The 18,324-nt window shown below is 32.0% G+C and overlaps 1 protein-coding gene across 1 annotated transcript in view; it reads right to left on the bottom strand.

Moving 5' to 3' along the window:
- LOC140057204 (uncharacterized) overlaps positions 1-18,324 on the bottom strand; it is a 62,988-nt gene that overhangs the window by 39,238 nt on the left and 5,426 nt on the right. The window contains exons 2-3 of the mRNA XM_072102763.1: positions 10,902-11,120; positions 8,117-8,289 (exon numbers count right to left, since the gene is read on the bottom strand). Coding sequence (XP_071958864.1) covers positions 8,117-8,289; positions 10,902-11,120 — 392 coding nt within the window. The remainder of the gene's footprint in view (positions 1-8,116; positions 8,290-10,901; positions 11,121-18,324) is intronic.

Below are 18,324 nucleotides of genomic sequence, written 5' to 3'. Positions count from 1 at the left end.
ACTAAAATGCTGTTATGATTGACTAGAAATAAATAGTTAACATGACAAAGTACACAGTTACACCACAGGTCACAGGTCAGGCTGCTGCTGGCTATTAATCATTCAAGCAGAATTCCAAACCTGTCACTCAACCTAACTTCAGTCTGACCTTTGACACAAAGGGTCAATTTAATCAAAACACCCTGCTGGATGGGAGTGAACCATATAACTTAACAGCTCCTGTTCCAAAATTACAACCAACACCAGAGAGGTTGAAAGAGATCAGTCAACAACATAAAGAAAAAAAAGAGCTATTTTTAGGGCTTTTCAGTGAGTTATTCTACTCACTAAACTGCTAGCTTTACTACTGTTGTAGCTTACATGTCATTTGTACAAGACCAAATTACCATTACTTGCTAGCCTGCACTGGCAAAACATGGTGTACTAGCCCAAACTGACAATTACACTAGTCCAAAACTAACATAGCATGATATTGTACTAGCCCAAAATTCACATTACATGCCAAGCCCAAACTGCTTGTCCAATCTAACACTACATCATTGTACCTGCCCACACTAACATTACAAAACTGTAGTTTAGCACAGATCAGGTTTAAAATGAACTATGGTTCCTACAGTATAGTATGCTGATTTTCCAAATTTCCAGAGGAATGGTTTTTACTGGGCTATAGTCCTAACTCAAGTACTTTGAGTCCGCCTTAAAGATTGCTTTTGGCATTGGAAGAAACTGTATAAAGAAGAACAGACAAATCATTGAAAAATGTCAAGTCACTAACCTGTGATCATGTTAACCCTAATATATTCAATAGAGAAAACACAATTAATCATGGCTAATAAAAAGAAATGTTCAAATCAAACATAAACAACATACACTTAGTCCTAGAAATCCATTATCTCAACTATAAAACACAAAAGTACCATTACATTAATGTGTTATGACCATTGAAAAAAGGTTACAAACTTTCTGTAGCCTGAAAATGTATCATGTACATGTTACATAGACTAATGAACCACTTAATAGAAATTGAGTGTTCACACACAAAACTACTTGAATCGTTAAATCTAGCAAAGTAAATCATGTAAAATAACAGATAACTTTGAGATCAGAACAAAATCAAATTCTTCTCCTGCAGTTACTGCAGTAACTAGATTTTTTACTGCAACAACGCAAGATTTTAGTTTATTAGGAAGTCACCACAAATGATTATACCCCACTCAACACTGCCCCTGTTGATTATAGGTTATAGTGTAAACAAAATTTAGCTACTGCAGTAACTGGAGTACAGTATAATCAGTTTGACATGGTCCTGTTTAGGCCTAAAAGCTTCTGGCAGGCCAAGCCTCTTTTATTCATTTATGAGCCACTCAGGAATAAAACATACAGCTAATACCCCTAATTGGGAATGGCTTAATGGCAAGAACTTGTTGAAAATTCATTTTGGTAATGTGTCAAAAAAATGCTTTACATCAACAAATGTTTTTAAATTTGATATTACAGAAAAATTTAGAAATCATATAACCTTTCAAAAAATGAAATCCCACAATGCAATTGGTGAACAGGGACTAATTCACATGAAATATTGTTTCCATAGCAAAATAAGATTTGATTGAACCATTAGTAAAATCTATTTTATTGCCATAAATTTAAATTTTTTTTTCTGAACATCAATATCAAATTCATGCCGAAACAAATGGAACAAACAAATATATAGGATGAATTAATTTGTAGAAAAACCAGACACTTGACGGGGACCGAGGTTACTGTAGTTGCTTATTGACAGTAAATGTGGTAGCAAGCAAATTTGTAGGGAAACAAGATGGTTCAGGTAGTTGATTGCATGGTTTAAAAATAGACAATTAGTGCATAATTGCAAGTGCAATGGTACAAATAATTACATAAGGTGAACATTATAGAACATCATCTGTCATTGAATGAAATTATTTGTCACAAGGCACCTACTTTTAGTGGTTCAGGTAGTTGATTGCATGGTTTAAAAATAGACAATTAGTGAATGTTTTTTTGTTTGTTTTTTTTATTCTTTTATTGCCAAATATAAAATACATGAAGAACACGTCACGACATACAAAAAAAACAATAGAACCAACTGAGTGAGTTGGCATGGGACACAAAAGCGAACCTAATCACTATGACTTAAAGCCTGTATATATCAAAATATCAAAATTCCAAAGCTAAGTTTAAATTATAAAATAAAAAATATATATATTAAATTATATACATTGTGTGTGCAATGGTACAAATAATTTCATAAGGTAAAAATAGAACATCATCTGTCAATGAATGAAATTATTTGTTACAAGGCACCTACTTTATGGTTCAATCAGGTAGTTGATTGCATGGTTTAAAAATAGACAATAAGTACATAATTGTGAGTGCAATGGTACAAATAATTACATAAGGTGAACATTATAGAACATCATCTGTCATTGAATAAAATTATTTGTCACAAGGCACCAACTTTTAGTGTGTGGATAGGCCTATAAACAAATTAAAAATGCAGCTGCTCCAATTTTGGATGAGGGGTAGTGACAAATATAGACGGCACACACATCAGTTGATTTTCGAATGTGATCAACAGTCTAGCTAGCTCAGGGTGTCACAAAACCTAAGACCACGAAAGCTCAGACCCCCCTAAGACCTAAGATCACGAAAGCTAAGACCCAACACCTAAGATTACAAATACTAAGATATACTACAGCTTAAAAACAATACTTGTTTATCCATACATAATTTTAAACACAGTAGGTTTAATTTATTACCATAAACTACCGCAAAACATAGATAAACTCACATTATTTTCGCCCGTTGAGTAAATGTATATTTTTTCTTTACAACAAACAAACTTGACAGGTTGTTTGTTGGTATATATTTACTCCATTGTGTTGGTTCAGAGGATGTTTTTCTTACGCACCTGCCTTTCTTGTATTTTGACTCCAAATTTGTTGACTAACTTTATCCTGAACACCACACTTTAAAATTAGGAGAAACACATAATAACAAATAAATAAATCCTTTAAATTGATGATTTTACAGATGTGTTTCTTTGTATACTGTAATGTAACTCCTCGAGCTCCCCATGCTCAATGTTTTTGTTTCTATGGAGCGCCAAAAGAGCAACAATAATAGTACAAAACAAGTATAAAAACAGAAAGAAAACGAAACAAAAAAACTTATCATGATTTTTAAATTAAAATTTATTAGCCAGTATTTATTTCTTCGTACTTGCATGATTATACTATTATCATTGCCATTTTAATTTTACATTGTTCTATCCACACTGTAGATGGACTCCACAGAGTTTTCAGCCCTCTATATAATTTTTGCTCTTTTGACGTTCCATAGAAACAAAAACATTGAACATGGCCCATGGGGTAGGCCTACTGTACTGTAGGCTAGTCATTTTGTGTGCGAGAAAAACGTCTGTAAAATCATCAATTTAAAAATGTATTTGTTACTTTTTATGTGATTCTTTTTCATGAAAGTGCCAATTCTAAGGTGTGGTATTCAGAATAAATGTTGGGAGTTAAAATACAAGGCGGGTGCGAAAGATAAATATTTGTAATCTTAGGTGTTGGGTCTTAGCTTTCGTGATCTTAGGTCTTAGGGGGTCTGAGCTTTCGTGGTCTTAGCTTTCGTGACACCCAGCTAGCTCATGGTGTAACTAGGATGAACATGCATATATAACAAAATTCAATGGACACAAAGGATATTGCACTCGCATAACAAAATTGCACTCTTGATGACTGTCATAATATTATGTATCTGATTTCCTGTGGTTAGATAAAGGATGTTTCAGACTAGGTCTGCTTAATTTATGAGCCAATCAGAATAGTATAGTATTTTGGTGGGAAACTTTTGGAGGCAACATTTGATTCTCCTCAGAAGCCCCTAATTTGCATGTCAAGTATAAGTAGTAAACTGTTATAAATATTAGAGGAGAAGAGAATATTAGAGGATAGAAGAAAGACGTATAGAGAAGAAAGGTCTAGTCTGATAGAAAGTTGTATTAATTCTGAGTTACAAGAAATAAAAGTTTAGTTGAATATTGTATACTTTTGTATGTGGAATCATTTTGACAGTCAGTGTACGGTCTCGTGGATTTAATACGCCAGAGAAAGCATACGCTCGGAACCGACTATATAAAACCCACTACAATGACAAACAAGTTCAATGGAGTAGTTATTGAATTCATGTGACCGACAATCCTCCAATCAAAAGAATCTATAATATACAGTAAATAATTGACTCTTCTATAAAAACTCCTATATAGAAGATTTAGATAATTTATGTGTTTGTTATTGTGAGGAGTTTCTTTGATTGAACTCGCGCACAATGGTAAAAAATAGGATTTATTTTAACACTGCGTGCTACCATACCCATTTTGGTTGCACTCGCGCACTGTGATAATAAATAGGATTTAATATAGCACTCTGGGCTATCATATCTATTTTGGTTGCACGCACAGTGATAATAAATAGGATTTAGTTTTCAATATGTTCTAATTTCTTGTTCATGACTCAAATGATATATGAAAATATGATATATAAATAAAAAAAATATTAAAAAAATATATAAAAATAAAAAAATATATATATATTTCAATCAACCCTGACTCACTAAAATATTCATATCATATAGCTAGCACATTTTTCTTTAAATTTCCATATGATCGATCAAAAAAATGTATCGTAGGAGTTGAGCCAAAGAATAAAATAACATAATAAATTAATATTAAACAATGACAATACACGAACCTCGCATTTATTTTGAAAACTAATATCTGTTGGTTACACAGGCTGTAAGCGATAATTTGCTAGATTGGCCTTTATTAGGCTGTTGCTTCTCATAGTCTTTGTTCACCTATCAGACAATAATGTTTAAATGTCTAAACACAATAGTGCCAGTGCTATAAAACATCTACTGTACTCTGGGAGGTCAGAGTAGCTGTTGTATCAATAAAGAAAGCTTCTAAACACAAAGACATTGAAATCAATAATTACATATAATAAAGTGATATGAATAATAACAGTAAAGTAATATGTACAATTATTTGGTAGATGTATAAAAATATGGTAGATTAGGAAAATTATATTTAAAGTATATAATAGTGTTTCCAAGTAGATAAAAAAGGCTAGTTGTTTCCCTCAAATCTAAAATTCTTGATGAGATAAAATGGAGATATTTCTTTCAATTGGTATGCATCTACTGTACATTATAGATTGCATAAATGAAACTTGTAGTAATTTTACTACCGTATATTTCGGTGTATAAGTTGCACCTGTGTATAAGACGCACCCCCTAACTGAGAGTAAAATATCGGTATTTTTTATATCGTCGATGTATAAGACGCACCTTATATTTCATCAAAACAATTTTGTATTAAATTGTAATCAATATATTGTAATAATATATTTTGTTATATCTACAACGGCGTCCTTTATTTAGGTTTTTTCTTACCTAGGCTCGGCCGCGCCCAGCCTCAACAAGTTCTTTCTAACTTGTTATTCATGAGTTTCGCACCCGCAACATCGAGTGCATGACCGTGTGTGTAAAACACGCACGTGTGTGGGCTAGCCTCGCTCGATCATTTCGAGAGGGCGCACGTTTTCACGGACAATCGTATTCGATTAGTATCTATGTATCCGAGAAGTGTATACGCTAGGTCCATGCTATAATCAACTGAAGAATATCCTAGTCGAATACCGTACACCATGTGGCCGCAAAGGGCTTGCGCTAGGGGTACGGCGGTCGGCGATCATGTGTATAACTATAAATAAATACATTCCAATCGTAAACGTTTACAAATTAAATTTTATCGGAGCGCCTAAAACAGCTCTATAATGAACAAATCTTTTCATCATATTTAGTATAACATCACGCTAAAATGCCTTGAAAACTAGGCAGAAGCAGGTTGTCGTTACGTTATTACACTGTAGCTAGTCTAGGCCTAGCCTACTCAGGCCTAGCTGTGCCAACAAGGTGACGATTATGTACAATCTGTGTGGTGAGGCATTTATGTTCGGTGTATAAGACGCACCCTTAATTTAGAGGTCAAATTTGCGTGTCAAAAGTGCGACTTATACACCGAAATATACGGTATTTGAATTGTTTAAAGACCCCTTCCCTGCAATTTTGGACGTTTTTTGGAAAATAATACATATATATCACTTTAAAAACATTAAACCATGTCATTCCTTGTCTTAAATGTACGTTTTATGGTAAATTATGATAAAAAGTGAGAAACAATGCACTACCTAAGTAGCTCGCGGCGATCGACCTCTCGTGGACGGTCTTAGGCCTAGCCTGGCTAGGCTTAGTTTTTAGGCCTAGCTGGTAATCATCGGTAACGTACGAACATCGTACGCTAGCTATATACCTAGCCTGACGTTGTATAGTTGCTGCATTAATTGTCTTTCTATTTTTGCCAGACTCCGTTGATACAAATTGGGGAAAACCCGATATTTTCGCTGAAAAGTTAGGAGTCTTCCATTTGTTTTGGCCTCACGATCGATCGAAAAGTGGGCGAATTACAGGTGAAAAACAAAAATATCAATACGCGCGCAATGCATTTTGGGATTTATAGCGGGCCGCTATAATTATTAAAATCGACTTATTTTTCACATTTTTAACCGTTTAAAGACAAAAAAAGTTATCGCAATAGGACCATGTAGTATTATTTTTACATTAAATATAGTTTGTGATCTTAAATTAGATCTAAAAAACGTAGGGAATGGGGCTTTAAGTCTTGCCTACTCATGTTGTTTTTACTTTGCTTTTGAACAAAAAAAAAACCCTATTCCTCAATAAATTGTTACAGTTTTAACGTGAAAATTAATATTTGCATGTCCAATATTAAAATAGTTTTTCTTGGGTGAGTTTTCTCAAAAGAAAATTAATAATACTTCGTTCCAATTATATCGCACTACTTCTCTGACTGAATTATTTACATAGTGACAACAAGTATCATATTTAATTATACAGATTTAATTATTAATATTTCATATTTTCTATAATAGATTTTTTTATTATAAAATGTGAGAAGAGAATGTTTTATTACGATGATATTAAATAGAACATTCCATTGATGATTGAAATGCAATTAAAATAATGTTTCCAATTTGTTGTTGGATAAAGACCAGTTGAACAGCACAATTTGACATATGTATGGTTTTTAAATTTAGAAGTGACAGGTTCAATACCGATGTGCTCTTTTTACTGATAGTAAGCAAACAAGCGATGAACATTAACCACCAGGGACAATAAATATATAGATAATAACACATAATAGACTCGAAATTGTTAGAGCATGGGGAGGGGACGGCAGTTTTTTTATCTAGCTCTTCAATGAAAATAAGTTTACATAGTGAATTACAATATAACAATCCTATTTAATATGTTCAAAACAAGTACTACAGAGAACAATAACAAATAGGTGTGATAACCTTTAAGCTTCTTTTTATTGACTCATTCAAACCAGTGTATTTTTAAGAAATCTTTTCTTTTATTCCTACTCTATGGTTTTCATTGACACACCCAGTGGATCTGCACGCTCAATGTGTTATTAATAAACAGAGATATATTGTACACTTGCCACTCATCATATCCAGTTTTCAATCAAGTGCCAAGGTCTTTACACCATTGAAACCTTGAATCTAATTTAATAGCATTATTATATTAAAATCACAATGTTGTTTATGACATCACTGTTTCCCCTTGTCATTGACTAACACATGCTAATGAGGATAATGTTTGCTAAATTACAGGGTGGTTTACAGTAGCAATTTATCAAATATTACACCTTTCGGTAACCAAATATATTTTTATTATAATTGACAGTTATAATTAGACTCAGTCTGATTAGACTATTATGACATAAGAGAAAGTTCGTATAGCTTTGGTTTATGAACCATTACATTGCTTGTATGTTTGCCTCTTTCCACCCAGGTGTACAGGGTACCTGGTAAAACTGCGCTGATTACTAAAGCTGCAACATGGCGGTATCTTTCTATAGGTGTTTGGTAAAAAAATGACCATGGTTGGTATTGATAATGTGAAGGAGGTTTTGTGCATTATACCGTTTTAATTAATTGATACATACCCTTTTGCTGTCCAATCCATGGTTTGCAGTTTGTGTTGGGGCGATAGTAACAACAGGAGGTGTACTGGTAGGAATCATATGTTGTGGTGGCACAATGTGCGATGATTTCACGCTATGGGAAGGGGTGGAATTACGGCTTGCTGCAGAGGGCGACGTATCACATGCAGGTTCATCTGAAAGATTATAACATTTTCAAAACTGTTATTAGGGGAAAAAAACTTCTATGAAACCTAGCCTGACTAGATACTGTATCAATTATTATTAGCCTCCTGAACTAAAGCCCGATTAACTAAAGTCTCTCAGCAAATAATATTAGGACTACTATTTCAGGCACCTCTGGCTGCTCATAGTTTTAACCAGAAACTCCCAAGACAAAGTATATTTATATATTAATACTAAGCACGAAGTAGCATTAATGTACTGTAACTAACCAGTTTGGTAGTTAAACAATTTATACATTTGGTCTTCCAACCAGTTAATTAACACTTAACCTAGTTAATTACTCAGTTAACTAGTAGTTAACATGTAGTTACCTATACATTAAACTATTATATCCAGGTTTTACATTAATTTACAACACAGTAGACAATGCATAAACAATAATAGTATTGTGTTCTTTGTTTTCGCCATTGTGTTATGTATTGTTATGCTAATGAACATTTGCCAATAAAAGTCTTATTTCCTCCATAATTGTATAAATATTTTAGATATGATCCACAGTTTTTGTAATAAATAGGTTATATACCAAAGTCTAATAGATAAATTTCAGGGATGTTGACATTGACCCATTTAAAAACAAAACAAATCTAACCTAAACCTTTACACCCAGCTGCAGGCCTTGTCTTCTAAGGCGAGCAGCGAGAGCGATCACTCACCTAACACACTCCTAAACTGCCCTTGAGGAGTGCGATTTACAACACGCTTAAATTTGGTAAACTTTTGCACACCAAAATACAAACAGAACACCTACTAAAGCAACCCTGAATGTATTGAGGAGTGCAATTTGTAGCACACCTACAATTTTCAAAAGACAAGGCCTGCAGCTGGAAGGTAGGTAATTTTTGAAAATAAATTATTATTGTCCAGAAAAAGGTTTGCAGGTTTATTTCCTTTTAATATTTAAATAGTTATTTAGACTTGGGAGAAATATAATAAAGTTTTCTTCCTCAAACCATCCCGTTTAAATATTCATTTTAAAATTTATGTTTAGGTTAACTGCGCCATTGGACGTTTCTGATTCAAACGCTAGCCCGCTTCCCCACCTAAATTTGTCATCGTACACCATAGAATATGGATTGTTGTACAGTACATTGTTTACCAGCAGCCTTATAGGTATCAGTTGAATGTTGACCTGTGACCTCAGACTAGTTCAGATACTGATTAAAGGAAGTGAAAGGAGACTGACAGCATGGAAGGTCAAAGATCAAAGAAGAGGTCATAAACTGATACCCTGTGTATGTGATTAGAACTGGCATAGGTCAGAGGTGGGTGATATGATCATATTAGGAAAAGAACAGATAAACATTAACAGGAAATAAATTACAAGTATAAGATCTAAACACAGCCTTTGTTTGCAAGAATATATAATTTATAGTGTTCAGTTGACTTGAAGTATAAGGTGAAACAATTGTAGATAATGGCCTGCTGTAACAACTATTTAGATTTATTACCGACATAATTTTTCTTAGCTTTAAAGTTATTAATCTTCTGAATTCTTATTTAAATGAATATTCAGCTTCTGTTAATGACTTTGTTATTTTAAGGTATGTCATTTTATGGTTGTTTGAGTCACATAGATTGCAGAGTGCACAGATTGTTAGCGATTTAGTTCATAAATCATTTTTTTTACAATCTGGCTTTATTTTCTATCATTACAATAAATGATATATGGCTACTTTATTGTAGTATATTAGTCTATTGTTTATTTTAATTTATATTCATAAAGTTAAAGTTCATTGATTTTGCAACACATAATTTATTCTGTGTTAGTCTGAATGTATAGATCACATGACCCTATTTTGTTTTTTATTCAGTTACTGTGTATTCCATATAATAATGACACACTTTTGTTAAATAGAAACAAAAACTTAATAATCCAAATTTAATCTTTATGTTCTTATATTTTTTAAACACATACCATTACTATGTAATATTAATACCACATGATTGAATTTTATTGACAAAAAAATTTGATGTGCCCAAATATGGTAGTTATATGCCCAAATATGGTAGTGGTATGACATCATCATGTAGTAATGTGTAAAATACAAGAACATAAAGATTCTTTCACCGGTTTTGTAAATGTACTCAAGAGCCATATATGTGACAAATGTTTAGAGCAAATAAATAAACAAATTTATAAATATTAGTTGGGTTTTTTCTTTTGAAAATTCCTGGTTTTTATAGCAGGATTTTGTCGAATTTTGCCAAATTTTGAAGTTGACCATTTTAAAGGAAATTCATGTTTTTTTTCTATTACAAATATTTGATTTATATACAATTAACCAGATAGATTAAAATTCATGCCTGTACATGAGCTTTAATATTAAGATTGTTTAATATTATTTATTTTTATTTTTTTTTGACTGGTGGTCACGACTTAAAGTTGTCCGCGACCTCCATCCGCACATTTTTTATGTTTTTCTTGTTTATTGTAATTTTCTTTTTGCAATTTGTAATTTTTATCTTTTATTTTAGAATGTGTGGAGAAACTAATAAAACAAACAAACTAATTAAATTTGTATACAATACAGTATTTAGCAAATGAATATAATGTAATAAATACCATGGATATCAGTTGCTTTCTTAGCAAGTTTACGTAAGGCTGCTGCAAAACTTGAAGTCCTCGTTGTACTCATGGCATTGTTACCGGAACTGTTGCCGCTAGTAACTGTCATCGTACTTGCCGATTGACTGAGAGGAGTTACAGTTGCTGTGGTGCGTGTTGGTTTGTTAGATGAGGCAGGTACTACTGTGAGAGGTGGAGGTTTGGCTGTAAGTCCACCTGTAAAAACAGAAGAAGGAATCATTAAATATAACAATTAATTAAATACCAGTAACCTCAAATTATAATAGATATTACTATCTACAGTATACTGTATATAAATGTTGTACAAAGTCAGCACAACTTATGATAAAAAAATAATTTTGTTCTGAATAGAAGATTTTGTTCACACACACTGAGTTACTGTAAGCTGATCCAAATTAACACCAATATAGTGCCAGTTGTGTGAACAGACAAACGTTAACTCCAAAATATTACCAGTACAGTGCAGTATTATAAAGTACAAATTATTAAAAACTTTCAAGCCCATAGCCAGGATTGTTATTGAAAGGTTCGTTGTACTTCAAAAGGGGCATAAATTGTTATGACCAAGGCTAGTTTACACCTTCACATCTTCTACTAGCTAGTTTAAAAAGGGCACTTCAGAAAAAACGAGGGGTTGGTTTACCCCCCTTGGATCCCCATTAGCTACAAACTTGATTTTAACCAATTCTAAAGCTTTGTCTACACTATCAAACTTTGTGACAACAAAAATGTGATTTGCCCATATTTGGGCATATCACTGCCAGATTTGGGCATATCACACTTTTTTTTGTCAAACTAGTTTGTGCAGACAGATTCCATGAATATGCTATTGAAATTTTATCCACAGTTAGTCCCATGTTCATGTTTCTAAATTCCACATACATTGATGTTGCATTCTTTCTTCAACATTAAAACACATAATAGTAAATCATAATGAGGCAGATGATGATGAATGATTTAAATCAAGAGCGATGTCACAAGAGGTCACGACAGAGGTCATGAGTTAGGCCAGCAAAAGAATTCAGCAAAGACTTATTGGTAGTATTGTATCTGAACAAAGATGTCTGAAGATCACATGTTTGAGAAAAGAATATATCAACTTTCCAATACATCTTGTTCTTTCAAGATCAATTTAAATAAACAAATACCAATTAAGCTAATTATAACCAAGTACAAAACAAAGAGTATTATAAATAAATAATAACAAAATGAATAAAAAAGCATATAAAATAAAGTATAGCTTGTTCAGAATAAAAATAAAATTCAGTAATAATATTGTTTATTCAGAAGTACAGTAGTTCCAATTATTAAGATCTTTCTCAACATGATATTTCCATAAAGACCACAGAATCAACAGACAATTGTTTACTACTGTGCGAGAAATGAATTCACATACTGTAGGTACATCTTTACAATGCAATTTCAGTGTACTCCTGGCTACAAACAGTATACCAGTTGGCAGTGTTGATGTGGCAACTTCCAAATCTCTCGGTCAACAGAAACATAACTGGTACCAGTTGAAATAAATGTCTGTTTCAAGTCAAATGAGAGGCCAGTCGTACAAAAGTGCTTAATTAAAACTTTGCCAAGAAATAGCAATGAAGATTTAAGAGCAATATGTGTAATATGGCAGGAACATCAATAAAGTAATATTTCACAAGTGATAAATTTTATAAAGGCAGAAATCTTTTCAAAGCGAGTATAGAATTACTGATGAGGACCTGGTCAAACTACAGTAAAGTAACATTGGGGCGATGTCAGCACATTCACACTATCAAACTTTATGTGACAACAAATATGGTGTGCCTATGATGATGATTTTGTAAAATCACTACCATATTTGGGCACATGACACTTTTTTTTTGTCAAACTAGTTTGTGCAGACAGATCTTTACAATGTAATTGTATTGGTTTTAGAAACATATAAATGTAGATTCTAGCTACAGATGCTAGAGGAAGACTGGTTTGGCTACTGTTGGGGTAATTTTCACTCTGGATGCTTTTGACTTAGCCTAGCCTGGCATGGTCAACTTTGACAAAAATGCCTCTATCAGTTCCATAGCATTGCAATATCATTTGCCTGATCTCTATAGTATCTGCATGGACAAAATCGTGAACATTTAGAGAAGTCTTAGAGTCACTTTAGTGTGTACAGTACAATAAAAATGAAATAGTCAAGTTAAAAAACTTGGCTAAGGAAAGAAGTCTTTATTCGTTATACCATATTGTGCATTTATTATAAAATTTAAAACAGGTCAATAGTCTTCATAACTATTTATGAGTTTATGAATAATATATATTTATGTATTGTGTACCATAAATCAACTTATATAAGGACAGCAGTTGATATACAGTACATGAAATTATTTGAACCATCGCACTCATAAACTCTATCTAAATCTTTCTATTCACAATATATTAAATTCATTACATACTTACTTGGCCATATAAAGTAAAAGTATAGATCCAACATTCTAAGGTATGGCATTTGCCACTTCAGATGGAAAAAAAAACACAGGAACAAAGAAGTAGGGCAACAACCAACTCAATAGGATAAATTACACAACTTATGATCAAAGAACAAAACTTAACTAGAATGAATTGTGACTATTTATTAACAACCACACGTTTTAAAGTGTATCAAAGAGAAAAAACAATTGAACATATTCAACAGCCTACGACTCAATCAATCTTACTATTGTACCGGTGTCACTGCCTGTTTATTTAATAAGGATATAAGGTTTTATCTGAATTTCATTAATATTGTGTGTTCATTAGGAATATTATTTTGAATGAAGGTGCTGTCATTAAACAAGATGAATTAATGCTACAACAACACTGATTTGAAAGTTGTTATAATAATAATATAATATAATAGACATTGCTATTATACAATTTGGTCAATAAACAACTGTACATATTTTATGATGCTTTCATGTGTATAGTAAGTCAGGCTAAGCAAGGCTATAATGTGCTTTTTTGTTAGCCACTATCGACCAAACCTTTGTTAGTTGTAAAAAATAGTGAAACAAAAACTAAACTTACTACTAAAAATAAGGTAAGCAAGAATTTGCCGCCTACTACAATACAGTAGTATAATAATAAAAAAAACATCACCCTACACCCCCCCCCCCCCCCCCATAACATAAAAAAACACAGTTCAATCAGTTGTCTATATTATTATATACTTTATTAATAGACAGCTGCATTTCTGTTTATTCATTAACATAATTTTTAATCAGATTTTTAATAAAAAGAGTCACTGGGTCAACCTTTGTATTTAATAGGATTTCTTACATTTGCCAGGTGTTTTGGGCAGTTCAGCTATCTTTGTTCCTTGATATTTACAAGATAAATTCCAAGCCAGATTTAATTGACATTCCTAGTATAAAACATGAATGCATTTTAGTTTTACACTGTATTATCCATTGGACTGAAAGTTTAATGAGATGCTACAATATTAATTTAACTTATTAGGCAAAATAAAAATTACATTATTTTTTTTATATTATTTTCAAATTTTAAAACCTCATGCTACAGTTCTGTGAAAACAGATGGAGAAAAAAAACATTAAAAAATCAGTTAAATGGAGTTTAATGAAAACAATCAATCAAGAACAAATATGTTGCTATAATTTATTTGCATAAAATTATCTAACCTTATGTTTAAAAAAAATATTATGAATAATATTCATGATATAATATCAAAATGTGTATAATTTATATCATGGGCTGGTTTGCCATCAACACACGGAAATCATAATACTATTTTATAATAGTTTAATAAATAAAATAAAGTTAACCATTCGAAATCCATTAGCATTAAAAATGTACCGCATAGTGATGTAACACATTATGTAAATCAATAAACTCATCATTAATCTATGAGAATGAGAAAAAGGTACCCCAACTAAGATTCAAACCCAGAATCTTCTGCTTGATATTCAGACATTACAATTATGGTACAGGTAATTAGTAAATAAGATTGGATTTAATAACTTTATATAGTTTTTCATAGATAACATTTTTATACAAAGATGAGTGCACTGTACTATAATGCTATGGCTGTTATCTATGGCAAGATAAAGTCATAGCATAGTTTATCCATGCAAAATACCATCACTGTATTCATCACACATCATGTACAATAGCTAAGAGTGATAAATCATCTGACCTCTTGACATTGGCATTGACATTTAACCTATTGCATTTAATGTCATGCTTGCTGACTGCTCAAACCTAAATAGTGGAACCCAGTAGATCAGACAAGCCACGCGACTGACAGATGTTTGCTAATAAATCAGCCACAATTTGACTTGGAAATTCTACCACCGTTAATGGGTTGAGTACAGTAAGTACTTCAAAATTGATAATGCTAAATATGGTGAATTTAATATTAATACAAAATACCATCATTCTGTAGAAACTTAAAAATGTGCCAATTCTATTTCCAATCTTTGAATTATACTGTACTGTATATACTAGTGTATGTGTGCAAACGTAATGCTAGAGTTTGCATGTGGAGGAAAAAACTAGATTTTATGTAAAATATGAATTTAATTTTATACTGATTGTGATGTACTGTACAATCAGGGAAGATTCTGTTTCTAAACATTAATACTGATGCAAGGTATTTCTAAAAAAAGTGGTACTTTACTATACAAATACGGTACTGTGAAGCCAAAACTTTTGGTCAAATTAATTTAATAATATTTTGACAAAAAATTAAATTTGTGTGAGTTATTGAAATTCAAGCCGCAAATAGTTTTGGGTATTGTCAAACACCGCAAACCCTGCAAACCCCCGCAAACCTCCAAAAAACAATAGCAAACCCCACCGAACCAACATAAAAGTGATTGAATCATGTAGTGTACAACCCACTGGGTATATCCATGTAAAATAAATTAAATAAAATATTAAATTTCTACTGTTAACTACATATTTTTAGAGTAAACAAATTCAAACTAATAAATATATGAAACAAATACTTACAAAAAAGCAGTTAAAAATAAATAAAAATTAAAATAAGATTCAAGAATATAAATGCTGCTTTAATTTTTAGGCCAAAGTATAAACGATGAATTTAAGCAATTTGATGTCCAAAGTACTCCCTACAATTGTATGCCAAGCTTCAACTGCTATGAAGAAAAAAATAGTATTGTATTTGTGCATAATACTGTAGCTCATTAGTAAAGCACTTATATAATTTATTGACTTTCTTAAAAACCGAAAACAACGGCAATTTAATGGTAAGTACTAGAAAATGTTACATAATACGCTTGATGATCTAATGTCTGATGTGAACGCCACTATATACTGACTAAATGCTCTTCAAGGCCAAATCAATAAGCTGATATTTGACAAAAAAACAAAACATAAGCTAATTTTTTAAGAAGCAATCCAATTTATACACTCACAATGATCATCCCCGAAACCAAAACAGGTTAATGATGAAAACCAATTTTAGCAATAAAAATAAGAATAGAAATTAACATTATATGCACTCATAAAACATTGCGAGTGATGCAACATCCAATCACCCAATCACACGACTGTCACCGCCATTATCAAGTTTTACATTCTCTCATATTACTCAAAACATACTAACAAAATGAAGTAAAAAACGTATCTGCTTTATTAACAAAAGTAGACAATAGCAAAATATTTATAAACACGCGAGTGGAAATCAATATTGTTGCGTTATAGTCGAGGGAATAATCAATATGTGATAGCTGTTCATAGACGATAGTGAATGCACGGTGCATTTAACCGGTGATGACATAAACTGGTTTAATGCCGCTACCCGACTTGCTAATGTGTTGAAGACGCATTAAGTTGGGTTACAAACGAGCATGCTCTATAATGCTTTGCTACTACTGACTTGGATAATAAGCTATCACCTGTCCAGTGAGGTTGTATAATATGCTGCATTTATATCGCAACAAATATTACGCGATATAAATGCTATTATGCAACATATATTTGAATAATGTATTAAACTGCTTCTTTATCTGATACTGAAGCTGTATGTAAAAATATTCTGTTGTACACAAATGATAATATATTTCTACAGTACCCGATTCTTAGTGCTGATGTGCTGGTACAGTATCTCAACCACTGTACAATACAATATTTGTCCAGATAATAGCAATATTATGGTAATACAGCATCTCATTTGTACTGTATCACATGTGGTGCATGTATATCTATGACCCATCATACTGTAGATACAGTATTTTTTATCCTAAATTTTAATTTAATTGTTATTGTTCATGATGTATTTTTGTGAGGGTCCCTAATGATCAGCTTCGGCTGGATGTAACATCTTCGTAAAATATTGTTGAAAGAAAATAAATACACATGTGATGTTGTATTACCAAAAAGTCCATGATACAGGAGAAATCTACAGTAGATACAGGTGCTGAGAACAACCACACTCAATAAACACTATTTTACAAAATCTGCTGAGTTTTATTGTAATGTAATATGTATTTTCTTAAGTGAAATACTTTTAGGGTAATATCCCACTTAAGTGTAAGTGGTTTAAACTGGACGTTCACTGGATCTCGGTTACTAACACTTCTTTTAGTGGGTAAACTTGTTATTTAATTGCTTGGGTTTTTTTTTGTGGTGATTTATAAACTAAACGGTGTTCACTATATTCCTACAGTACATGGCCATGGGTGGATTCTTACAGTATATCCAGTACTGTACGCCATAAGAACAGTTGTACACATGTAAGACTGTATGTATAATGAAAATCATGATCTGCAATTTATACCACTGTGATAAGATTAGTTATTGCTGTAATCTTTTTGAACAGTCTACAGCATACCGACAATAAATCAATGAATACATTTGAAATATATCATTAAAATGCCATCATAAATTTTCACATCTTGTACATGTGATGTATTATAGTGAACTAATTGAAACGTTCCTAGAAAACAATTGATAATGAATGTTTATCTTAAAACATTGATAACCTATTGATGTTCTATCTAACCTATAGTACCTAAGGAATCAGCTTCATTTGGTAATTCACTGTATTGAATCACAATGAGTTTATAAATGTTTGTTTTAAATACGGTTAGCAAAAGTATCAACTCAAAATAGCATGACTAGATGAGCCTTCAATCTCTATTCTCTGAGCATGAGCTAATAATAAAAAAACGGATAATACCATAAAATGCTTTAAGTCAAGTCAAGTCAAGTATCATTTATTATCATTTGTTTTAAGAAAAAACATAGAAATTCTGTTTGCTCTGTTGGCGGAGCACAATATCCAACGGACACAACACGAACTCAAAAACAAAAACATTACAAAAAAGTGTCTACATTATGTTTAAGGCTCTAAGAAATATTGTAAATCGTGCCTTATTGGCCTTAATAGAACGAAA

This window comes from Antedon mediterranea, chromosome 8 (assembly GCF_964355755.1).
Source record: "Antedon mediterranea chromosome 8, ecAntMedi1.1, whole genome shotgun sequence".
In the NCBI taxonomy this organism is placed as follows: domain Eukaryota; kingdom Metazoa; phylum Echinodermata; class Crinoidea; order Comatulida; family Antedonidae; genus Antedon; species Antedon mediterranea.
Note: the sequence above shows the minus strand (reverse complement) of the source record. Positions and strands in the feature narration are given on the sequence as shown.